General features: G+C 44.1%; 1 protein-coding gene across 5 annotated transcripts in view; it reads left to right on the forward strand.

The window, feature by feature from the left end:
• LOC126187525 (glutamyl aminopeptidase-like) overlaps positions 1-26,078 on the forward strand; it is a 249,380-nt gene that overhangs the window by 89,009 nt on the left and 134,293 nt on the right. For 2 of the 5 annotated variants that reach the window (XM_049928664.1, XM_049928665.1), the window contains exons 1-4: positions 7,367-7,804; positions 7,919-8,071; positions 8,629-8,820; positions 9,207-9,289. In XM_049928664.1, the coding sequence (XP_049784621.1) occupies positions 7,765-7,804; positions 7,919-8,071; positions 8,629-8,820; positions 9,207-9,289 (468 nt within the window). In that variant the 5' untranslated portion in view covers positions 7,367-7,764. Of the gene's footprint in view, positions 1-7,366; positions 7,805-7,918; positions 8,072-8,628; positions 8,821-9,206; positions 9,290-26,078 lie in introns of those variants that run through there. The other 3 variants (XM_049928662.1, XM_049928663.1, XM_049928666.1) reach the window with 2 other exon arrangements.

Below are 26,078 nucleotides of genomic sequence, written 5' to 3' on the forward strand. Positions count from 1 at the left end.
GCACAGTAACTATGGTAGTCACTTTTGGGCAGGTATGCTGTTTCTCACGGCAAGAATCAGGTATCACGACTTCACTGATCACAACCCTGTAAACTCTGTCGTTTGACCCCTGCTTCTGTACACATAATACGGAACTCATGGCTAGCAACTCTCAGTTTGATGATTCTTTTCAAACACTCTGCGCTCTCTCTGGAGACTGGACGTATACTCTTTTAGATTTCTCTTTGTGTTTTGATGTGTTTTCTGTTGCTTTCCTTTCGTATAGCAACGTGGCATCTCCCCAAGTCACTCAGAATTGTGGCTGCATGCTATAAAACATAATGACAGGCTACCTCACAGCGTATATTTCTGGAATATTTGTTCACATTTAATTACGTTTGCTAGCTATCACTGATCTGTAGCTTTCTCATTATCCCACTTTAGGGCCATGTACCTCAGTCACTAGAAACAGAACCATTATACGGAGTAGGACCGCGTTCACTATGCTTAATGCGACACAGCTTCTGAAAGACGAAAACCAAATTTCAGAAACCCTTTTTCCACAGTTGTGTTTGCATGTTAAGGACTGAAGCGGATTTTCTAGCCCTGTTACATATGGCATCTGGAAAACAGCTGATCCGCTATCTGATCTAGTCAACACAATCGTTATTTCTCTTCACTTAAATATTACTGGTAGACAGCTTCATGCTCAGTCTAATATTTCTGCCTCTTCTTCGCTCCACAATAAGTCCATATTAACCGAATATTCTGTAAGCAAGACATAACTTGACAATACAAGCAGATGTGGATATTACAAGCCGTAGATCGGTAATAACACACTTTTGCCATCGAATGAACATTTATTTAAACACTGAACAAGGCGAATACAATATGGTTGTATGAACATAGCGCAAAGAGAGAGCTAGAAAGAAGAAGAGTCAAAGATCTTCGGGTCCAAAGAAATGACACTTCTCCACATATGCGCCAAACCCCCCACCCCCCGCGATGGGACGGTGGGCAGAAGCCAGCTCACTTCAATAAAAAATCATGGAGCCAGCACTGCAGATGAAAGCGGCGTCCAGCTCGCGAAGTGGGCGCCTCAGAAGCCGCGCCAACATGGCCACGTGCTTCTGACTGCTGCACATGCAGTGGAGAGTCGTTGGAGGCCATGTCACCGGCGTCAGCTGGCGAGGCGTTGGCGATGGTAGGCCAGCTGGGGGCGTCGGAACGTGGCACAGAGAGGAACCACGCAGGTTTTAATCGGTTAGCAGAAACCTTATTTGCTCGTCCATTGAGTAGTGTCACGAAAATATTCACTCCGCAGCGTAAGACACGGTGTGGACCAGAGTAAGGAGGTTGCAGGTTTGCACGTACGAAGTCGTCTCATAGCATGATGTCTCTGTGTAAAAACACCAGTAGCGTGGAAGGTGCGCGAGGCAGGGGTGGGCGAAGGCGGGCGACATGCACACGCACTCCTTCTACGAGGGCTGGAAGGTATATTGCGTCGATCAGGGTGTGTCCTCGACGAATTCAGCTGGCAGGACGAGTAGTTCTCCATATACGACCTCAGCCAGCAAATCATTCCGGTCCTCCTTGTGGGTGGAGCGGATGCCAAGTAAGACTCAAAGATGTGCCTCAGACCAAAGCCCACCGTGGCACATGAGTGCAGCTTTTAGAGTTCAGTGCCATCGCTCAAACAGGCCAGTCGCCTGTGGATGATAGGCCACCATGTGGAATTTCGCTACTCCACAAAACTCGCACAGTCGAGCGAAAAGTGTGGAATCGAATTGTCGTCCCTGGCCCATAGTAAGTGAAAGGCGGCAGCCGAATCTCGCCACCCACACCGATAAGAAAGCGCGACCAGAGAGACTCTCAACCCAATGGGTGACGCGGTCGGTCATCGACAATATGTATTTGTAACCCTCTGAATGGGGGAGTGGACCAACCACTTCAATGTGCACTGTCCTAAAGGAGGCTGCGCGTGTCTGCCCACTTTACTACATTAACAAGGGACACACGCGTGTATCCAGATGCGACAATAATGCCGCATGCCTGGGCAGACAAAATGTTCAGTGACTACGTAGTCTTGTCGTTGCCTGCGTTCTGGGGTGGGCCAGATTGTGTAAAGCATCGAAGATCCCGCGCCGAAGGTACAGCTTCCGTACAGGAAGTTAAACTGTAGGCAACAAGTACTCTCACTGACAAGTTAGTCTGAGTCACACTGTTACACCTGTACCTCTGTGTACTGTTACAGGTGTAACAGCATGACTCAAACGTATCACTGAGAGTACTTATTGTCCACAGTTTGACTTTCTGTGCCTTTTGGGCACCACATTGTGTGAAAAGTCTGTTAATAGCAAGGTGTGCAGTTTGAGAATGGGCTTGTCAACCCAAAACCGGTAACCACTGCAGCAAAAACTGTACATTCATGCAACTGAGGTAGACAAAATAAAAAAATTATCGAATTTCCTCATTAGGAGCAGTTACGTACCTACCATCCAGAGGTAGTATGCCTCGAATCAGCGTAGGAGGTCTAAACATGTAGTCACCAGAGCGTCATGAATATAAGTGTTCATAGACAGTAACATTAGATTGTAGAGGAATGTAGAACTACAGGAGAGCACATGCTAACCTGCAGAATAACCTAACCTTGTTTTAGGATCACATCATCTAGGAGTGAGAGGCTCAAATTATTGCTGACGTCCTTGCCCTTGGATGACATCTATAAAAAAAGTAGAATGACGTCAAAAACTTCAGGACAAAAGTAACTTTCGCACGATGCATCACTGTCACATAACATAGCTCGGTGAAAACTTGACCACACACAGAAAGAACTCCTATGGTGTAGTGCAGAGGGTAACTGAAAGAAATATGCAATAACACAAACAGAAATTACAGGTCTATTCAAACACAATACTTATACTGCAGTTCCCGAGATTTCTGATGTTCCCCTGGACATTTCAAAAGATGCGGCATGGTTCTTAATAGGGCGTGTGATTTCCAAGGGCAGCAATGCTTTCTCTACATGTACTCCCAGCGCTGGCCACAATGTTGGTAAGCAGTTCTTGTGTGAAGCGTTCCATTCCTCCATGAATGCTGTTGACAACCACGAATGCAGTTGACAGCTGCTGGATGGTCACTGGCGCATATGAACGTGGCACGCTACGTCCCCTCCGCCACACACCATCAGGTGGCTTGCGGAGTATGGATGTAGATGCAGATTCGATGTGTGCTCGATGCTTGGTGAGATTTAAGTAGCGGGAATGGGCAGGCCAAGCCCTTTCGCCAAGTATCCTCGTAATCCAAAAACTACTCCACCTGTGCTGTTTGATGAGGTTGCGCATTGTCGCCCATGAAAATAAAGTCAGAGCCAAACGCACTCCTCAAAAGACCCACATGGAGGTGCCACAATAACAGCAACTGGTGAGTGTACCACGTTCAGCATTATACCTCCTCACACCCATAACACCTGGGCCACCAAAACAGTAATGGTCGCTAATTTCCACGTCTCGCCATATTAGGGTACGCCCAGAATCATTACTGAATCTTGTCTCGCCCAAGAAGAACATGCGACACCACTTCTACATGGTCCATTTCCTACGCTCCTGGCACCATTGCAAATGTTGCCACCAATGTCTGGTCGTCAATGGAACATAACGTACAGGTCTTCGGGCAAAGAGTTCACCCCCCATGCAGTGACCGTACCACTGTGGAGCGTGAGATTGCGTGCCTTGTAGTTCTGATAAATGTGGTTTCATTGTACCCACTGTTTGAAGTGGGTCCCTTCTTACCAGTTGCACAATGTAGCGGTCATCTGCTGTTATAGTTGACCATGTTCAACCACTCCTCTCCTTTTCGTAGGATTGTGTGTGGTTCGGAATATTCCCCATGAATGTGAAACAATGCGGTGAACAGTACTAAACTCCTGAGCTGCCTTCGTTACACTTCGTCCTTGTTCCAGTTTCCCAATGATTCTTCCCCATGTGAAGTCATCATCTCTGAGAAATGTTTTAATGGAGAACGCCACCACAGTGCAGCCATTACTGCTTGCTAATAACACTCACTGTCTTTTCCCGTTCCTTTGACTGCCTCGTTTTGCAGGACCAGTCTCATCTGTCGCTAAAGCCACACTAACTTCACGCCGCGTTCCAGCTTCCTGTGAACGACTGGGAGGCCTCTGGCAACATCCCCTTCACTTTCACTCATTCCTACCGAATATTTAATATACGAGGGTCACTCCAAAAGAAATGCACACTATTTTTTTTAAATCCATCTTTTATTTCACAGGTTTGAAAGTTTTACAGTGTGTAGATACATCCTTTAGGAACAATATTTTCATTTCTCCACGTAATTTCCATCCCTCTCAACTGCCTTACGCCATCTTGGAACCAGCGCCTGTATACCTGCACGGTAAAATTCTGGACCAGCCTGTTGGGGCCACTGTTTGGCAGCGTGCTCAAGGGAGTCATCATCCTCAAACCTTGTTCCACGAAGAGAGTCTTTCAGTTTCCCAAAGAGATGATAGTCACATGGAGCCAGGTCAGGACTGTAAGGCAGGTGTTTCAGTGTTGTCCATCCGAGTTTTGTGATCGCTCCCATGGTTTTTTGACTGACATGTGGCCGTGAATTTCCGTGCAGCAGCAAAAGATCCTGCTTTTGCCGATGTGGTCGAACACGACTCAGTCGAGCTTGAAGTTTCTTCAGTGTCATCACATATGTATCAGAATTCATGGTGGTTCCACTTGGCATTATGTCCACAAGCGAGAGTCCTTTGGAATCGAAAAACACTGTAGCTATAACTTTTCCAGCAGAAGGTGTGGTTTTGACACCTGGTACAAATCTTTTTTTTAACGCCAACACTTTCAGTATTCTGCAGACACATAGTGTGACAAATCGTTCACTATGATTCGTCTGTCAGCAGTCACCAATTCGTTAACTCTCTGCGCATTGTCTGGAGTGTGTGCAGTACGAGGCCTGCCACTGCGAGGACAGTCCTCAATATTGCCGTGCCCGCTTTCATCATGTAACCTGCTTGCCCACCAACTAACCATACTGCGATCGACAGCAGCATCTCCATACACCTTTTTCAACCTCTTGTGGATGTTTCCCACTGTCTCGTTTTCACAGCACAGGAATTCTATGACAGCACGTTGATTCTGACGAACGTCAAGTGTGGCAGCCATCTTGGAGACGTGCTGTGATGGCGCCACTCATGGGAACACGTTGAACTAAGTTTGAAAACAAGCGGTAAGGATGTATCTACACACTGTAAAACTTTTACACATGCGGAATGAAAACTGTATTTTTACAAAAATAGTGTTCATTTCTTTTGGAGTGAACCTCGTATAATGTTACGTTATCTCTCTCGTCCTAATGTTTCGCAGAGCAGTGTGGTAGATCGAGCGGTCACTGCTCTGGCGCGAAAGGCTTAGTCCCTTTCTAAGGTATTCCTTCCTGGACAGCATCGGTGGTGGCATTCTAGGACAGCAAGCTGGTCAGCGTCGGTGGTGTCGAGTTTCTAACGGCAGAAAAAGTTCGTCCCCACATGGAGCACACTGTTCTTCAGAATGGCAATGCCAGACCGCACAAGAGTGCTGCAACATGTGTAATAATACGACGTCTTGGGTTCAATGTCGTCGACCATCCTCCATACTGTCCTGACTTGAACCCATCTGATTCTCGTGTGTTTCCAAAACTTAAAGAAAACCTTCGAGAACTTCACTGTGATAGTTATGAAGCGGTGCAAGCAGAGGTAAGGTTGTGGCTACGTCAACAAAGTTACACACTCTACAAACTGGTATCTCGTTGTGAGAAATGTGTTCGTCGCTAGGGTGACTATATTGGGAAATAAATATATAGACATGAAGAATAAATATGTAGAGTATTAATAAAGTTTGTTTTACTTAAAAAGCTTTAATAGTTTTCACATAAAAAATTCGCAGACATTACTTTTCAGCATACCATGGTACAAACCTAAACTCTGATCCTTCTTCCTAATTTCCTGCATTGTTAGTACATAAATTGTTAATTTTAATCGTTTGAATTTTCTAATTAGTTTCAAGTTTACAAATGTTTAAATCTGCATCTTTGTTAAATAATAAGAAATCAAAGAAACTTCATATTACTGGTACGTATATGTACATATCAACTCGTGAAAACACGACATATTCTGTATCTACATGGAACCTCTGCAAATCACATTTAAGTGCCTGGCAGAGGGTTCATCAAATCAACAGTCTTAGTGACTAAGTGAACGTCATTTGTTAATGGAAGGAAGTACAACAACAAACTAAATAAAAAAATAAAATAGGGGAATCCCACTGGGGGGAGATGGGACCTTTATGGAGGATGCGTAAGACTTCCCTGCGAAACTTCTGCAGTTTACCTGAAACAACTTTTGCAGCACATGGACGGCCGCACACGTTACTAAGGTTTTTTTCGTATGTCTCATTTCCATTTGACTTCCCATTATATTTTATCATTTAATGCTTCTTTTTTCAACAGTTGGTTTCCTGTAATAGCAGTCCAGGAACTGTAGATTAGTGTAGTGCTTTTGCATAAACAAAGAAATTTAAGCGTCTGGGAGGACTTTCTAATAGCCGCTGTTATCCATTTGTTTTCCTTATCTGCTGCTGTAGAAGTGGCTACTTTTGGAATTGTCTCCTCAAAAATTAATTTAATTTAATGTGCAGAATCTGTAGAACTAAGCATCTACATTGTTTTCCATATACGCGTCATCCCGGGTTTTATTTGACAATTCTCTAGAAAAAGTATGTCAGTAACATATCGCAAGCCACTGTACAGCGCATACAGCTGGGTACTTCGTGCTAACATCAGTGATTTCCTTTAGTCTACTATAGGTGTTCTAACCATTGTACATTACAAGAAGGTTTATGAGCACGAAAGGGCGCCTATAAGGCGGAGAGATATGATTGTCTATATAGATATCACAATGATCCCGAAACCAACAAATTTATTTAAATCATTCCACCAATTGGAATAACACGTATTAACACGAGGAATTGCGTGTCATAACTGAAAGGCCTGTACCGTAAGTGAAGGCTTTTGACCTCGACGATCGCCCTTTTGTTTCGGTACTAACAGAATCGGAGCAGTACATAAGAACATGAAGTGAAGCGTATATGAAAAAATAATAAGAGTAGGTAGTATTTGAATTTATAAGTTACATGAGAGAAGAAGGTCTCCTAATTAATAGCAATATCAGTAAAATATCCAAAAATTGTAAGATTGTTCCCCCTTGTCGTTCTAAAACACCGTTTGTCGAACGGAATATCTTTCACGATGGCCTCTGAAAGACGTCATCCATTGCGGCGCATGCGCACGCTACGCGTCGTCTGCTACCCAGTTAGTCCTGACAAGAAGCGGTAGGTGGCAGACACTGCGTATTTACAAACACCGGTATATGCCTATTGACAGATCAAAAGAAGGATGTTACTATTTTTTAAGCGTCTCTACCCCCTAGACAAAACTTGTGAAATGGTGAAATGTAGCAACAATACGTCTGTTAAGAATATATTGCCACATGAATCGTGCCATGGTTGAATTAAAAACTCCTGAAGTTCCAATTCGTCCATTGCATTGCGGGGAAGCGACTTGTTCGATGCAGTAATGCCACCCAAGTCTTCCATAAACTGAGAGTTATTGCGTTATATATTGGCACTGAAAACAGTGGCTCACAATCAGAAGGATCCACTTATTAAGATCTCGGTCGTTAATAGCGCACGAGAAATCGAAGCAGTCGTTTATAGACGCCGCAGTTTAGTAATGAGCGATCAGGACGTTGATGATGTCGCATTCCTGACAGGTAGAGTTTCAGAAGTGTGCAATTCGCAGTTCTTTATTGTATTTGTTATAGTTACAGATATTAGTAGTAAAAATGATTTCATTATCAGCTTTTAATGGTAAGTATCTGTTTCAGGTGATAGCCAAACCGGCATCAATAAGAGGAGTCTTTATGAGCATAATGGCGTTGCGGTCTGTTCCCAGAAGAGAGCCTTGTTAATAGCAACAGTGGTATTTGCGACGCTGTTCGTAATTTCGTTAATTATAGCGTATGCAGGCCCACAAAGCGGTAAGTCTTACGGATAATTGAAATTGTTTAGAAGTTAAATATAAATTAGCACCATTTTGTGAATGTATTTATCGCAACTTTTTAGTTTTAAACGATACATTAAAAATACACGTAAGAAATGGAGCTAGATATATTTTTTTTCTATTAGATGAGCTGCCTGTACCAAAAAACTATGCAGAAATTGCCTCTTCCATGGAGAGATTATATATTGCCTTTATGTTCTTGTGACATTTGTCCAAAATCTAAATGTCTTTTAAACGTTTGTCTATCATTGAACATATATAATTAGTGTTTTCGATGCATATAATATTGTGTTTAAGAGCTGTAATGTTAAATTAAACCAAAGTACCAAAAGTTCCATCAGTGGTGCTTAGATTGTAACTGATGAGATTCCTATATTATAACTTGTATTTGGTGAACAGTCTACCCTCATATGCATCACATAGGCCAGAATAAGTTTTTCAGTACTTTTTTTAGTACTTTATTGATTATTTAACTATAAACTGCCCATGTGCAATTATTTATTTGTGTTCATCTTGGGGACTGGTTGTGTGCAGATTGCCCATGTGCAGGGGAAAAACCTGAACATATGGAGAGTGAAGCCGCCCCCAATACAACAAGTTCACCACTTCCTTTATCAACAAATGGCGAAGTATTTCCTTGGAACAGTGTCAGGCTGCCTACATTTGTACACCCCACACGCTACAGCATCAGCATACATCCTAATCTGACAACACTTGATGTCAAAGGTAAATTAAATTTTAATGCATACTAATTAAGATATTTATCTTCACCATTAGGCAATTAACTCTCAAAAAAGTCTAAATCTTAAAGACCCTATATGCATATGATTTTTTAAACTTCCATGTTGAACCCACCAATCAAAGTGACACATTTGTTAGGATAATGAACTCAGAATAGTGAAATACAAATTGACATCTAGCTGTACAGTTCAGGCTTTTGATGGTGTCCATAAATCACTTCAAATGATTGCTAAGGTGATTTAGGAATGCCACAGCCAGTTTAACTATTTCATTTGTTCTACTTGTTTTTATTTTCATTGAACCTCAAAACCTCTGTTAGTTCTGTCATATAAATATGATTTCTTATCTAATTGAAAAATTTGTATTTACAGGCCAAGTGATTATAGAATTCACAGTTGAGAAAGAAACTCCATTCATTGTCTTCCATAGTAAAAACTTGACTCTAGCAGAGAAGGTAACTTATTGTGGATTTCAGCACTGTTGCACGTACAGTTGATTATAAATTGTTAGAAGCTTTACTTTCACCAGTTTGCTGCAATTACTTTGCATGTGTGCTTTGCATCAGAACAGCACCATTCCATACATTTCCCTAAAACAATGTTGAATGGCTACTCATCAGATAGTATTGCGCTCTCTCTCTCTCTCTCTCTATATATATATATAATCTCGTGTGTGCGAGAATTTTCCCTCAAGCTTGCAGCTTGTCCTGTATCAACTCGTTCATACTCTTATTAGTAGATGACACCAATGCAAAACCATATAACAGGATAAAATGTTAATGCAGTAGTAGTCAACACATGTCAAAGGTACTGCCTAATAATTAATGTTATTTTCATCAACTTAGGCACAAATGCATATTTTGACATTGCATCAAAAACTGAAAATGCAAAATGTATATGTCTATCTGACATAAATGTGGTTTAAAAGGTAGTCATTTTGAAGGAGCTGGTGGAATGCTGTGTAGATTATTCTGCAAAATCCATAAATTAACTACACGTGATTGCTGCTTCTGAACGGATCATACATTGTCTTAGTTACCAGAATCAAAAGCACCCTGTGTCATTTGTGTATCTGGAAACATTATAGAATAATTAAATTTGTTCATTGCCACATGGATGATAAACACGACTGATTGAAGATTAGATTGGCAAACTGAATAACTAATAAAGAAGTCTCAATTGAATAGGAATGAAATTTATGGTACAACTTAACTAAAAGAAGGGATAAGTTGAGAAAAATGTCATAAGGCATCAAAGAGTAGCGAATGTAGTAATAGAGGGAAATTAAGAGGTAAAAGTTGTGGAGAACATAAATGTTTGACTCCAGTTAGCTTATTATCATGGCTGTGGTATACAGTAGACATGCAGAAATGAGGAGACTTGCACAGGTAATACTAGCATGAATAACTGCTTCAGACAAAAGACTAAGAAGACACTAACAATGGTAGAAGGAAATAAGTTGCATGGATGTGGGTCCAGAAGTTCTCTTTATCTAGCTTAGAACTCATTCTCTGCAACTCTTAAGAGTGTTACCAATACAATATTTATACTGCTCTAAATGAGGACTGTCTTCTCAAAACCAATGCGAAATACTCGACAATCAAAAGTAAGAAACATGAATGGTAACTGTGAGACATCAATACTCTTAATCTGCCATGAAGTTTCATCAATACTCTTGCCACATGAAGAATGTGAAAATGGTTAGATTCAAAGTTTGTGGTCATTCCTATATGTGAATGTTCATTGTCGTGCCATATTTTTCACTTGGAAAGTGTTCTATGATTGTAAAACTTAAGTATTCCACATCATGTAGAGAGGTTGCTGTTATGATCCAAGGAGCGTGAGTATAACTAAACTAGCAATTAGCCTGTGACATCATAGATGTACATAACCTGCAGACACTTTTAAGATTGCCAGAAATTTTCTGAGGTAGTATAATTGTTATACTTAATTTAATTCGTCTTGTATAAAATGAAAATGTTTTCTGAATTTATGATGAAATATTGGTGGAAGTGTAGCTGTGAGAGCAGTATAGCTTGGAGAGCTAAGTCAGTAGCCCACCTACCTACAAAGGTCCCAGGTTTGAGTCCCAGTGTGGCACACAGTCTTAATCATCCATGAAGTTTTGTATGTAATATTTCCTTTTAGAGTAAACGGTACAAGAATTCCTATTTGGTCCTTGTATTTTTTGTCTGAGATGATCTCTTAAACATTGGTCATTGATAAACACTTTGCTTATAGGGGACTGTTGACTGATAGTTCATTGCCTGCATGTTCATTGCCTGCAAAATCACACTCAATATCAGTTATATATTGATGATTATTTTATGCAAATTTCTGAAAGTAACTTTAGTTTTTGTTTCTTTTAGCGGTATAGGCAATTTTTTTTCTGTTTCTCTCTTTTTTCCTCTTGAGTCCTGTTAAGGCATTCCTGAGGAACACTACCTTGTCGTAGGCATCTTCAGTGCTGAGTGGGTGAGTATGCGTGACCCAATGGCACAGAGGGCTGTGACAGCAGTAGTGCGTCTACTCTGGGCCACCTAAGCCATACAGCTTCAGTGGAGGGGCCTGACGAAGAGTGTTCCACAGCTTAGGGAAGGGAACATTGTGTGTGTGGTGGTTTAGGTGCACAGTGAAACATTGTGTTGCAGAGAATGGGGGGGCTTGGCTTCATCACCTGGATCACAGAAGCCTGCTGAAGCCTCTATCCCCTTTAAAACCATTAAAAAAGTACCAACCTCTAATTAAAATATTGTTAAATATTCCAATTTTATGTAATTACTGCATGTGTATTGGAGATTGTAAGCCTTCAGCTATTATGAGGGCTATGCCGAAAGTTTTTAGCAGCCCGTAAACCATAAGGTGGAGGACAATGGGGTTGTTTCATTCGAAAGAGCGATGTTTTTCGACCTTGGGGCGTGCGCGCGCTGCCCCTGGCTAGCGGTGATCCCCCCACAGTGCGATAAGAAAGCACAGGCAGTGACAAGAGTATGGAGCTGTCGCGCCATGATTTTTTACGATTATAAAAAGGGTTTAAGTGCCGAAGAATACCATTCTTCATTGCTGCGTGTTTTTGGTGAAGCTTCCCCTTCTAGAGCCTCAGTTGGAAATTGGTTTCGCAAGTTTTCGAGGGGTCGGCAGTCAGTTGAAGATGAACCTCGTCCCGGTCGGCCAGCAACAGCTGTGACTCCTGAAAACATTGATGCTGTGAGGAAAATGATCAAAGAAGATCCACATATTACATTTTGCGACATTGAAGGGACCCTAAATATTGGATCAACAGCAGCACAGACCGTCGTTCATAGTCACTTAGGCCTTACTAAGAGATGTGCCCGTTGGGTGCCACGTTCCCTGACAGAAAGCCAAAAGGAGGCAAGAGTGGACTGGTGTTGTTTCATGCTTGAAAAATTCAATGGAGAGAAGTCCCGAGACACCTACAATATCGTCACAGGTGATGAAACATGGGTCTACCATTATGATCCTGAAACGAAGAGACAGTCTTCTGTGTGGTGCTTTCCAGGAGAGGAACCACCCACAAAAGTTTGACGAAGTTGGAACTCTGGAAAAAAAGATGGTGGCAGCTTTTTTCACAAAGATCAGGCATCTCACCTCTGTGACCTTGGACACACGCTGTACAGTCAATGGTACGTGAACGATTGTCTTCCAAAAGTCATCGCCACATGGAAGTCACAGCATCCAAAGTCCAAGAGTGGGCACCTTCTGCTGCATCACAACAATGCATCTGCACACAGGGCTGCCAGAACGATGGACTTTCTGGAGAAGGAAAAAGTGCGAGTGTTACCTCATGCCCCCTATTCACCTGACCTGGTCCTCTGTGACTTCTTTCTGTTCACTAAGACTAAGGAAAATATTCGAGGGCAGCAGTTTTCATCAGATGAAGCGGCCATTGCAGTGTACGAGAGTGCACTACGTGACATCCCAAAAGAAGCTTGGACTGACACATTTTCTAAGTGGTTTCAAAGAATGTAAAAATGTGTACATGCTAATAGAGAGTATTTTGAAAAGTTGTAAACATTTTTTTGCAAATAAATTTTTCTTCACACATTCTGCTAAAAACTTTTGGCATAGTCCTCGTAATAGCACAAAGTAGACAGTAAAAGATTCAGTAGAAAAGTGTTTTTGGACTTCTTTCTTGTCATTTATTGTTAAGTTGTTCTTTCTTTTGGCACAGTTGCCATAGTTTAATGATTCCTTCATGCTAAAGCTGTACAGAGGTGTCCAGCTTCTGTTTATCCATACATCAAATCAGTAATACTGTGAAGCTAAATGTAAATTCTATTCAAAATTAATTTATTTCACATTTTGCAGTGTACACAATTTAACACACTTAATAAAAAGAATTGCTAGCTTCCAGCCATCTTGCACAAAAACGTAACACACACTCTGAGTGAACAATGATAGCCATTGAAGTTTCAGTGCAGTGCAGTTCCTTAGGCAAAAAATTACAGTTGAGTATTCATGAAGTGAAAATGAAATAATCTGCTATTGATTTTATCTCTTTCAACAATTATGGAAAACAGTTATTATTATTACTATTATTATTATTATTATTATTATACTAACCCTAAATATTCTCAACTTCACAAATGAACAAAACTGTTAAGTATCTTACAAATACAAAATATAATTTACATTTACATCAAAATTATAGCAAACATACTATTTGCAATTTTGTTCTCTTTGGATTGTTTTCTAAATTACAGTGTATTGATTCTGTGATTCATGATGAAAAAAGGAGATGCATTGATGAGTTCGATTACAACCTCTATTACAAAAATCCTCAGTCTCAGGTGTGCTATGTGCTGATAGTTGGTTGTTGAGGCAAAACAGTCTTTAGCAGGCAACCCCAGGGGCACCTGCCTACCCCCTCCCACTTGCTTAGGCTCACTGTACTCTGCCTGGGTCAACATTTCTTCTTCTGGCAGCTTATGGGACCCTTGTGGAGAACCTCAATTCACATCTATTCCTTTTGGGCAGATGGGCCATAGGGTAATATGTACACTCGCTCAGTAAAGATAGCCCAGATGGTGAATCCACCCAAGTAATAGTATTAGAATTATAGTAACAGGCTAGACTGGCATAACTTATCACAGACAGCAGAGCAGAGGGAGCCTTTGAGGTCATCAGCCCTTACCGCATTCACAAGGCATGGGGGGAGGGGTAATGCTGGATTCTTAAAAAGCTTTTAACAACTTTGTAATGTAATACTTTTAGTTGATCAAATGAAACTAAATGGTTACAGAAACCTTTTCAAATCTTAAACTTCTATGATGTATGTACATAGACTGAAGCGATGAGTAAAAATTTGTACGAAGCCTGGGATTTGAACCTGGGTCTCCTGCTCACTAGGCAGGTGCACTAACCACTAAAATTTGAAATGAGACTCGTCTGACCAGGCAACATGTTCCCAGTCATCAACAGTCCAATGTCAGTGTTGACGGACCCAGGCGAGGCGTAAAGCTTCATGTCGTGCAGTCATCTTCGGTGCACGAGTGAGCCTTTGGCTCCGAAAGCCCATATCAATGTTGTTTTGTTGAAAGGTTTGCACGCTGACACTTGTTGGTGCCCCAGCATTGAAATCTGTATCAATTTGCGGAAGAGTTGCACTTATCTCATGTTGAATGATTCTCGTCAGCCGTCATTGGTCCTTTCCTTGGAAGATATTTTTCCAGCCACAGTTATGTCAGGGATTTGATGTTTTACTGTATTCCTGATATTCATGGTACACTTGTGAAATGGTTGAATGGGAAAATCCCCACCTCATCTCTACTTCGTAGATGCTGTGTACCATCACTCGTGCGCTGGCTATAACACTATGTTCAAACTCTCTTAAATCTTGATAACCTCCTATCGTAGTAGCAGTAACCTATCTAACAACTGTGCCAGACACTTGTTGTTTTATACAGGCGTTGCCGACCGCAGTGCCGTATTCTGCCAGTTAACGTGTCTATATATTTGAATATGCGTGCCTATACCAGTTTCTTTGGTGCTTCAGACAAGTTTCAGTTGATGAAAGCACCTATGCCTGAGTCTCGGGCAGAATCCCTCATTTCACCTGATGCTAAGGTTCTGTTCCAATGCAGTTGGATAGCCTCAGCAATGCCCCAGAGTTTAGGGGGAATGCCAAGCCAAGTGGGCTGAGACGTGAATGGAAATTTGGATTGAGGAGGGAGTCATGATAGATTGGTCTGTACAGTTGTGCAAAGCCACTGTCCCAGGGTGATGTTTTTGTTAGCACATCTGCCTGGTGAGCAGGAGTCACAGTCAGCCTCAGTGCAAATTTTCATTCATCACTTTAGTTTGCATATATACTTCTAGTTGAAACTGCTGCGACAAACCAAGTATCTAAGCTTCTGACATGCAAGGCTTATGTGACTTCCGTGTTGTGACTGAGTTGAATACCAGCTTTCTATAAAGGTGTGGTTACCTGCTCTGACGTAATGGAGGTGGACCTGAGGATTTACGTGAAGAATGGAAAACCATGAGAGTCGTGCAAGTTCAGAACTATGAGGAGAGTTACTGGCACATTTGAAAAAACTGCCACATTTATTCTAACTTTCAACACACCAAAATTAAGTGAAAATATTATTGCGAGCTGTTTGTTCCCATTCCATTGCAGTGCTTCAAATATCAAGGATTTGGTCATACCAGTATGGCATGTAGTGGAAGGACTGTGTGTGGAAAATTGTGGAGACTCAGCTCATGAATTGGGCAATTCTTGCCCTGGAGCCCAAGACAAGCTCTTATCTTGTTTCAGTCAGATCTGGTTTGAGTGAATAACCTGTCACTTGGAAGGAAGCAATATTAATTCCCATATGGGAACCAAGCAAATATCGTGCAGCCATAATAGTTGCTAGAGTTTAGCCCCTACTAGCTTTGTGGGTAAGACTCCTTGTCCAGCTCCTCAGAACCCGGAATCACCTGTGCCACCCCCTGTGTGGTTTCAGGAGCTAGTGTACCACCACTGACAACTTAATTCTACTGCAATGGTAGCGTCTTTCTTATACCGCATCCATTTATTAGTCGGTTTATTTTTTTTCTAGTAAAGGCAAAGGGTGCTGTTTTGAGATGATCCTTCACCAACATCATGAAGGGAGCTTTGTGGACATCTGCTTCTTAATCAGTCCTTCCCTTAGAACAGGTGTTTTCACTATCACTTAAGTGATGTCTGACTGCTTCTTCCAGAAGAGTGGTATCCCTCAAGGGAATGTTCTCAGTGTCACACTCTTCAATCACTATCAACAGCATCTCCTCTGCAGTCAGAAGCCCAGTTACTAGTTCTTTATTTGTGGATGACTTCATGATCTTGTACTCTTCCGTTGCTCATACAATGATGATCCATCTCAACACTGAGCAGGTGTTCCGGATTCAGTTCCATGTGACCAATCAGTTCGAGATATGTGCTACCATCTTCTCATTGATATGGATGTATCATATTCCAGACACAAAGCCAGGGATGGAACAAATCACCAGCTTGACGTCATCAGAAGCCCAAAGTGACTTTCAGCCTGACCGTGCACGAAAATTTGTATGCCAGATTATATTTTTATAATTTCATTTTCTTTAGTTTTAAGTACATACCACAGTTTTATAGTTGCTTATACAGAAGGATCCCAGCAATGGAATGCCCTTGATTTGTCAGCTGATAAGGTTTTCCAAGTATGTATGTGTCAAAAAAATGTACAAAGTATGATGTGGCATTATAAGCATTATGAAGCCCTGGAGTGGATTCAAAGCCATCACAGTGAAAGGTTTCTCACCTTAGTGCACTAAAAGTGGTCCACCAAATGCACTGGTAGACCAGATGATTTGGCTCATCCATGACATTTTACTGTGGCTCCAACACTGAGGCAAAGAGGTGGTCTTTTGCTGGACTCTTTGCAATACAGGGAAACAGTGTAGCTGATGAAGCAGGTCGAGCCGGTATTGTAAGTTGATGTGCCATCCCCTTGCACCCCCCCCCCCTCCCCGCACCCCGCAGGTTCGGGGGTCAGAATAGGCCCGCAGTATTCCTGCCTGTCGTAAGAGGCGACTAAAAGGAGTCTCAAATGTTTCGGCCTTAATGTGATGGTCCCCTGCGGGGTTTGACCCCTCTCTTTCAAAATTTTCTGTTAGTGCATACCATTTGGGGAAGGATGCCTTACGTGGTGTATTATATATCCCTCTTGCCCTAAGATCTGGCACAACCGATATTGTCATGGAGTTGGCCTTACACAGTGCTTCCAGCCACATCAGCTGCTGTGTGTTCCGGACAGCATACATGCCCTCCATTACAAACTTCCATCTCTTCCCTCCTGACACATATGGATATTAGACACCCTACATCCAGCACGGTAGCCAGTCCGTTGTGGTGGGGTCGTCATGTACCCTCATGGTGGTAGCCCCCTGACTACACGCGGATTGCACTGCTGATGCCTGAGCTGCTACCTCCCCACGTATGCCGAGGAGTAGATGCCTATCCCTCTGGGGCATCGGGACTCCCAGCAAAGGCCATCCTGCCAGGTGGTCTTTGCTGTGGCTGGGTGGCGCCCGTAGGGAGAGCCCCTGGTCGGAGTGGGTGGCATCAGGGCGGATGACTCGCAATGAAGCGTGGTACATCATCTCTTGCTGGTGGGCCTCCACCAGCAGTCTCTAAGCGATCGAGGTCTAACCTCAACGGCAGGAAATACGAACCACGATCATTTCCCTCCCTGGCCACTCCATGGGAGGAACGTATGGCAAAAGAAGGCAGTGGAGAATATTCACCCCGGTTCCTTGTGTGTATGCGAGTTGATGGGGAATCGTTTATGTCAACCAGGCCCCAGTTTTTTGTGGAGCATTTAGAGGACAAGTTCGGGGAGGTGGAGGGCTTGTCCAAAATGCGCTCTGGTTCAGTACTCATCAAAACAGCATCCTCTGCCCAGTCACGGAGGTTGCTCAATTGTGACAAGTTGGGGGCTGTTTCTGTTAGCATCACACCGCATAAGAGTCTCAACATGGTCCAGGGTATTATATTCCACAGGGATCTTCTTCTGCAGTCCGACGATGAACTACGTGCCAACCTAGAACGACGAGGTGTTCACTTCGTCCGGCGCATCCATCGGGGTCCGAGGGATAATCAGGTAGCCACCGGTGCCTTCATCTTGGCCTTCGAAGATGATGTTTTACCCAAAAAGGTCAAGGTGATGGTTTACCGTTGTGATGTGAAGCCATATATCCCTCCTCCGATGCGGTGTTTTAAATGCTGGAAGTTCGGGCACATGTCATCTCGCTGTACTTCCGGCATCACACGTCGAGACTGTGGACGTCCTTTGCATCCCAATACTCCATGTGCTCCGCCTCCCATCTGTGTTAACTGCGGAGAACACCGTTCACCCTGCTCAGCAGACTGTCGGATCTTCCAGAAGGAAAGGAAGATAATGGAATATAAGACCCTGGACCGCCTGACCTACACCGAGGCAAGGCGGAAATATGAGCGGCTACATCCTGTGCCCATGACGTCTACCGATGCCGCTGCTGCAACACCGGTTCAAACCTCTACAGTGTCGTCACCTACAGTTTGATCTCAGCTCTGTCAGAATTCACCGGCCCCCTTGGTTGTAGGGGGCACTTCACTCCCTGTTGCTCCTGCTCCACCTACTTCAGGAGCAACACCACCCCAACCACCGGGGACATCTGTTCCCCATTCCCAGCCAGAGAAGCGTGAGCCTTCTTCGGCTCCTCTCGCCCGGAAGGTGTCACTTGGGGCCCTCCCATCCCAGGCTTTGCCCAGTGCCAAAGCGGACACCCGCAAGTATCTCAAACAACCAGCGGTCGCTGGTCGTAGGGCATCATGGTCGTCTTCAGTCCCTGAGACTGACCCAATGAGGCCCTCCCAGCCAGAATCACCTAAGGCACAGTGCGCAAAGCAGTCCAAGAAAAAGGCTCCCAGGCATCCTGACATTGTGGTGGCACGTGTCCCACCGCAACCTTCTCACTCTGCATCCGAAGATGAGGTGGAGATTCTGGCGTCCGCTGAGGACCTGGATCTCGTCAGTCCCTCGGACGCAATGGATGGCTGTTGTACAGGTGGTGACTCAGTAGCAGCAGGGGCCCAGGAGGTGTAATCTGCCTCCCCAGTCCCTTCACGCCTTTCCCATCCATGGACAATACCATCCTCCAGTGGAACTGCAGCGGTTTCTTCCACCATCTAGCTGAGCTCCGCCAACTTATCAGCCTTCACCCTTTCTTCTGCATTGCACTTCAAGAAACTTGGTTTCCAGCAATGCGAACTCCCGCCCTCCGTGGCTATCGTGGTTATTATTAGAACCATGCAGCTTATGAAAGGGTGTCTGGTGGCGTCTGCATATATGTCCTTAACTCTCTTCACAGCGAGTTTGTACTTCTACAAACAGCTTTAGAGGCTGTCGCTGTTCGGGTGTGGACGCCACAGGCTGTTACCGTCTGCAGTCTTTACCTTCCACCGGATATTGCTGTCGCACAGCATGTCCTGGCTGCTCTGATAGCCCAATTGCCGCCACCTTTCTTGCTACTGGACGACTTTAACGCCCTTAACCCTCTGTGGGGTGGTTCAGTGGTGACAGGTCGAGGTGCCACCATTGAGCATTTATTAGCACAGCTCGATCTTTCGCTTTTAAATGATGGTTCCTCCACACATTTTAGCGTGGCGCATGGCATGTACTCCGCCATTGACCTTTCCATCTGCAGCCCTAGCCTCTTACTGTCTGTCCAATGGCGAGTGCATGATAACCTGTGTGGTAGTGACCACTTTCCGATCTTACTGTCACTGCCACAGCATCAGTCTTCTCTGCGCCCTTGCAGGTGGGCTATGAATAAGGCTGACTGGGACTTGTTTTCCTCCACTGCCGCTATTGAGCTTCTCTCCAGTGATGACATTGATGCGGTGGTTCAATCGGTCACCACCGGCATCGTTATTGCCGCTGAATCTGCCATTCCCCGTTCTTCTGGGTCCTCTCGGCGGCGTACTGTGCCTTGGTGGTCGCCTGAGATCGCTGCAGCGATTAAAGATCGCCGGCGGGCGCTCCAGCGTCACAAGCGACATCCCTGCCTTGAACACCTCATCATCTTCAAACGGCTGCGTGCGCGGGCCCGCTGCCTTATCCGGCAAAGCATGAAGGAGTGCTGGGAGCGGTATGTGTCTGCCATTGGCCTCCATCTCACTCCATCGCAGGTCTGGGCCAAGATTCTACACCTCTACGGCTATCAGACCCCTGTAAGCATCCATGCGCTCTCACTGAATGGAGCAGTTTGTACTGACTCCGGCGTCATTGAAAATTGCTTGGCAGAGCATTTTGCTATGAGTTCCGCTTCTGCGAATTACCCCCTGGCCTTCTGCTCCATTAAAGAGCGGATGGAACGTCGGAGCCTTTTGTTTCGCACCCACCATCCAGAATCTTACAATGTTCCATTCAGTGAGTGGGAATTTCACAGTGCCCTAGCCACTTGCCCTGATACCACTCCTGGGCATCCACTGTCAGATGCTGAAACACCTTTCAGTGGACGGCCAGTGACGGCTCCTCAACCTTTACAACCGTATTTGGGTCGTGGGTGAGTTTCCGTCGCAATGGCGGGAAAGTTCTGTTATCCCCATTCTGAAACCGGACAAGAACCCTTTGGAGGTGGACAGCTACCGTCCCATTAGCCTCGCCAATGTTCTTTGCAAGTTGCTTGAACGGATGGTGAGCCGGCGCTTGAATTGGGTACTGGAGTCTCAGGGCCTTCTGGCTCCGTCTCAGGGTGGGTTCCGTAAAGGCCGCTCCGCCGCCGACAATCTGGTGAGCCTGGAGTCGGCCATCCATACTGCCTTTGCCCGCCATCAGCACCTGGTCGCTGTCTTTTTCGACATACGGAAGGCGTACAATACGACATGGCGTCATCACATCCTTTCTACGCTTCATGGATGGGGTCTTCGGGGCTCTCTGCCGATCTTTATCAGAAATTTTCTGTCGTATCGTACCTTCCGCATGCAAGTCGTGGCCTCATATAGTTCCTCCCACGTCCAGGAGACCGGTATGCCACAGGGTTCTGTTTTAAGTGTCTGCCTGTTTTTAATCGCCATAAACGGGCTCGCTGCAGCGGTGGGAAATTCTGTCTCCGCTTCCCTGTATGCTGACGACTTCTGCCTTTACTACAGCTCTACTGGCATTGCAGCTGTTTTGAACGTCAGTTACAGGGCGCTATCCACAAGGCGCAGTCTTGGGCTGTAGCTCATGGGTTCCCGTTTTCGGCAGCCAAGACCTGCGTTATGCATTTCTGCCGGCGACGTACTGTCCACCCGGAGCCGCGGCTTTATCTTGCCGGCGAACTTCTTTCAGTGGTGGAATCACACAGGTTTTTGGGGGTGGTTTTTGATGCCCGGTTGATTTGGCTGCCTCATATCCGGCAGCTTAAACAGGCGTGTTGGCGGCATCTAAACGCTCTGAGATGCTTGAGCCACACCCGCTGGGGCGCCGACCGATCTACCCTGTTACAGCTCTACCAGGCGTTAATCCAGTCCCGTCTGGATTATGGGAGCCTGGCTTATGGCTCAGCATCCCCATCTGCATTGCAGGTGCTGGACCCAATTCTCCACAGCAGGATACGCCTTGCCACTGGTGCTTTCTGCACCAGCCCTGTGGACAGCATACTAGTGGAGGCAGGTGTCCCTCCACTGCGGTTACGACGCCAACAATTACTGGCATCTTATGCTGCCCATGTTTTTAGCTTGCCCGGGCATCCAAATTACCGTGTCCTGTTCCCGCAACAGTCGTCCATCTGCCAGAACGCCGGCCCCAGTCGGGTTGTCCGATCTCCGTACGCATCAAAGAGCTCCTCTCTGGGCTTGGGTTTTTCCCTGTTCCACCTCCTTTCTGGGCACCTCTGCGCACAGCCCCATGGGGTGTTCCTCGCCCTTGCCTTCGGCTCGAATTGGCACAGAGCCCGAAGGACTCAGTCCCTCCAGAGGCCTTCCGCCACCACTTTTATTCCATCCTGGCCACGTATCAGGGCTCTGGCATTGTTTACACTGACGGTTCGATGGTTGCTGGTCGTGTCGGGTATGCGCTAACTCTAGGGGACCATTCTGAACAACGTTCCTTGCTGGATGGCTGCAGCGTTTACACTTCTGATCTGGTTGCCATCTTTCGTGCCCTAGAGTATATCCGCTCCTGCTCAGGTGAGTCCTTCGTTATCTGTAGCGATTCCCTGAGCGGTTTACGAGCTCTCGACCAGTGTTTCCCTCGTTCTCGTCTGGTGATGGCTATCCATAAGTCCCTGCATATTCTTGCCCGTTGCGGCCGCTCTGTGGTCTTTGTGTGGACCCCCGGTCACTTCGGTATCCCGGGCAATGAACGTGTTGACCGCCTGGCCAAACAGGCCACCAGTGAACCCACTCCAGACATTGGCCTTCCGGAGACTGATTTGAGGGTGGTCTTACGCCACAAAGTTATCTCGCTCTGGGACGCTGAATGGCGCGGTCTGACCACCCGTAACAAACTCCGTACCGTCAAGGAGACGACGACTGTGTGGCACTCCTCCTTGCGCGTCTCTCGCAAGGAGTCTGTCGTCCAATGCCGACTGCGCATTGGGCACACACGGATGACCCACGGCCATTTATTGCACCGTGAGGACCCACCTCTGTCGCTGCGGCTCCATTTTATCTGTGGTCCACATTTTCCTGGAGAGTCCACTTGTAGCTCTGCTCAGGCAGACGTTCACACTGCCTGACACGCTCCCTGCCCTTTTAACTGATGACCCTGCTATGGCTGGCTTAGTTTTATGTTTTATTCGGGCAGGGGGGTTTTTATCATTTAATCTGAGTGTTTCTGTTTTTTAGTGTTGGTTCTGGCTTTTGGCCTCCGATTTTAAACTGAGTTTTTAATGTGTTCTCGGTGGTTGGCTTTTCCTTTTTTTCTCTATGGTCGGCCAACCACCGTCACACTCTGTGTGATTTTAATTTGTTTTGTCTGATCTCTGTCGGCGTATTTCTTGTCCCGTGTCGTCCGACGTCTTTCCTGCTGTTCGTTTTTATTCTCTTTGGGTGGTTTTAATTTTTTTTGGAATAAGGGACCGATGACCGTTGCAGTCTGGTCCCTTTAATCCCACAAACCAACGAACCATCCCCTTGCACACCACCATCTCGTTACCCGAGTCAAGAATAATTTGTCAGTGGGAGACTGAATGGTTGAGGCTTAGGACAACAAACTATGGTCACTCAAATCGCCTACACAGCCATGGCAGACATGCCAGCCGCACCAATGAGAGGAGGTGCTGCTTACCAGACTGAACATAGGGCATAGACCTTTAACACAGTTTCCTCGTCCAGCAGGAGGATCCACCACTCTGAGAAGTTCGTGATGTGCCACTTTGGGTTCAGCATATTCTGGTGATGTGTGTACTGTACACTGCCCTCAAGACAGCCGTTGGTTTGCTTGATATATATCCACCGTCCTCTCTGAACTGACCACATTGTCACTGGAGTTTTCAAATTTTAGGAACTGACAGGCATTATCTTTAAAGTGCTGGTGTGGGGGATCATCACCTTCCTGTTAAGGGTCCTCCCTCCAGCCCCCTTCCAGTCACACAAAGTGCATTGGCACAATCATAAGACTGGACTCGCATTTGGGAAGATGGCAGCTCAAATCCTTGTACGGTCATCCATATTCAGGTTTTCCGTGATTTTCTTACATCGGTTAAGGCAAATTTTGAGATAGTTCATTTAAAAAGGAAATGACCAATTTTCTTCACTCTCTTTACTCCCAAGCTTGTGCTATGCTCTAATGATCCCATCATTGGTGGGATATTAAACCTTAATCTTTCTTCCTTCCTTCCTTCCTTCCTTCCTTCCTTCCCTCCTTCCCTCCTTCCTTTTCCATCCTACCCAAACCAACTCTCTTACTTCCCAGAAGAAGGAATGATTGTTCTGAAAAATAAGAATTTTGTTATCTGCTTTAAATATTTCTATTAACCATGTTACGCATTGCATCTCCATCAAATTGTACACAGGAATAAAACTGTAATCACATTTTAGAATAAAGTTCCAATGATCATATTTTCTTTCAAAACAAAAAATTCTAGCAAATTGTGAACCAAAGACTGTTTGTATATGTCTTTGCATTAGTAAGAAAACCATGCTGTTACACATATAAAATAATTAATAGAAGTCTGAAAGTTACATATTTCAGGATACTGGACTTCATCTCTTGATTATTTTCTTCTATTTGCAAAGAGACATTGTAATTACCTCAAACATTTCAAAATACCAGTTACATTCATGCTTGCTTCAGATCCTGCATGAAAAAAAAATTCACTGCTCTTTAAAATTATCGTTAATGAACTGTGTAAGATTTTAATGGTGATACCGCTACAACCACCCAATGTGGTGTAAAATACACAATGTTGGACTACCAACTTTCAGATAAAGAACACTTCTTGGCTTTTACAGCTATATTGATTACTTTCTAGGTCTTGGTGTTGCATGACTTAGTTTGATGTGTAGGCCTAATATTTTTATGTTTCATTACTAAGTGTTAATAAATTACCAGACCTGTATTTGTGTGTTGTTGCTCACAGATTTTCTTTGAGTATTATTTATTGCATGGCCTGTTCCAAAAATGTCATTTCATTGCACCTTATGTCCTTATATTATAACAAGGTAACAAATTGTTGTAATTTTGTATATTGCCTTGTTCTAAAACATTGTTATGAAGCAATAAAATGTTTGGAAACTGGATTATGCTTAAAGTCTTGTATCCAAAATTAATATGCAGAAATATTGAATTGATGACTAACATTTTTTTTCAAAATTTAACATAACAAACATTTATACATTGGTATCACCTTTCCCACTTATTCAGGTATAAGTGTATTTCCCGGTTTACTGATGCTGTGTTGCCTTTAAAATTATTTATTTTAATTTGATCTCATATTTTAATTGATGTTGCAATATTTACCAGCTAAAGTTCATCAGACGTGGATGAATATCAATGTACATGATCTGGAGTGCACATGTTGAGTGCCCATAAGCTCCAGAAGATGTGGGGGGCAAATAATACGTCAGATTTATAGTTACAAAATATGCTGAGCTTGTAGTAAAATTACACTTTATCTTATGTAGGATTTGTTATGACTTGCCATTAATTTATTTCACAATTAAAAAAAAAATACAAGTTCACAAATCTGAAATATTTTGGTAATTCTGTAAATAAAAGAACAATTCTTGGGCCTAAAGCCAGATCTTGGAGTCCACTGTGCATAATGTTTTTTCAAGCAGCACTTTCACCCCCGTCAAGTGTTTAGCTCATCAATGGAAAAAAGTCTGTTATGTTAATACTAAAATCTGCAAGGATATAAAAACATTTTACAATAAATCAACCTAATATTTAACTTTTTTGTGATGAACCAGGCTGTAGTCTGACTAACTATGTTGATTTTAATGTCTTCAATGCTCATATGTAAATCCATATTAATTGTTGAATATTTTCGTCTGTAATTTTCAGTAGCAGATAAATGTTTCAGGAAACTCGTGACATTTGGCTGCATTAGAACAGTTTAGTTATTTGATATTAGTTTGTCAGTGAGCATTATCTGAACATGTTGGCATTCCAGGCTCTGTTGTATACATATGCATTCTTCTCTACATATGCTTTTCAGAAGCATTTATTGGTTCTGTCAGTTTTGATGCCTCTGCTGCTAATATACTTATATTCAGAAAAAACGGAACACCTTGAATGACTAGAGATACGACATTCATGATTACAGGACATTTACATTTGTATGTTCTGCAGAAATGATTATCATTTCAGTCACCTCGATTCAACACGTGTCCTGTTGCCTAGTAGGCAGAGGGCCTGCCTTGGGCTCTCATGACTTGGTCCACGTGTGATGACATCGACATGTATAAGGCAAGAATGCCATCCTGTGGTGTAGCCATCAGTGCTGCATACACCTGGTTTCAAAGTTCAGCTGTGGTGATTGGCATTGGGTCACAGCACTGCACCCATCATTTCCCCATATCCCACACATTTTCAACTGGCAACAAGTCTGGTGATCTAGCCAGCCAGGGCAAAAGGCTGACATCCTGTGACACCAAGAAGACACACGTTCATGCAACAGCATCTGGTCATGCATTATCTTGCTAGAAAATGGTATATGGGGTGTTGTGCAGAAAGAGTATGGCTACGAGTCGCAGGCTGTCATTCTTGAAGATCATGCTGGTCGTAGTGCCCTGGACACACACTGTGATTT

This window comes from Schistocerca cancellata, chromosome 5 (assembly GCF_023864275.1).
Source record: "Schistocerca cancellata isolate TAMUIC-IGC-003103 chromosome 5, iqSchCanc2.1, whole genome shotgun sequence".
Lineage (NCBI taxonomy): Eukaryota > Metazoa > Arthropoda > Insecta > Orthoptera > Acrididae > Schistocerca > Schistocerca cancellata.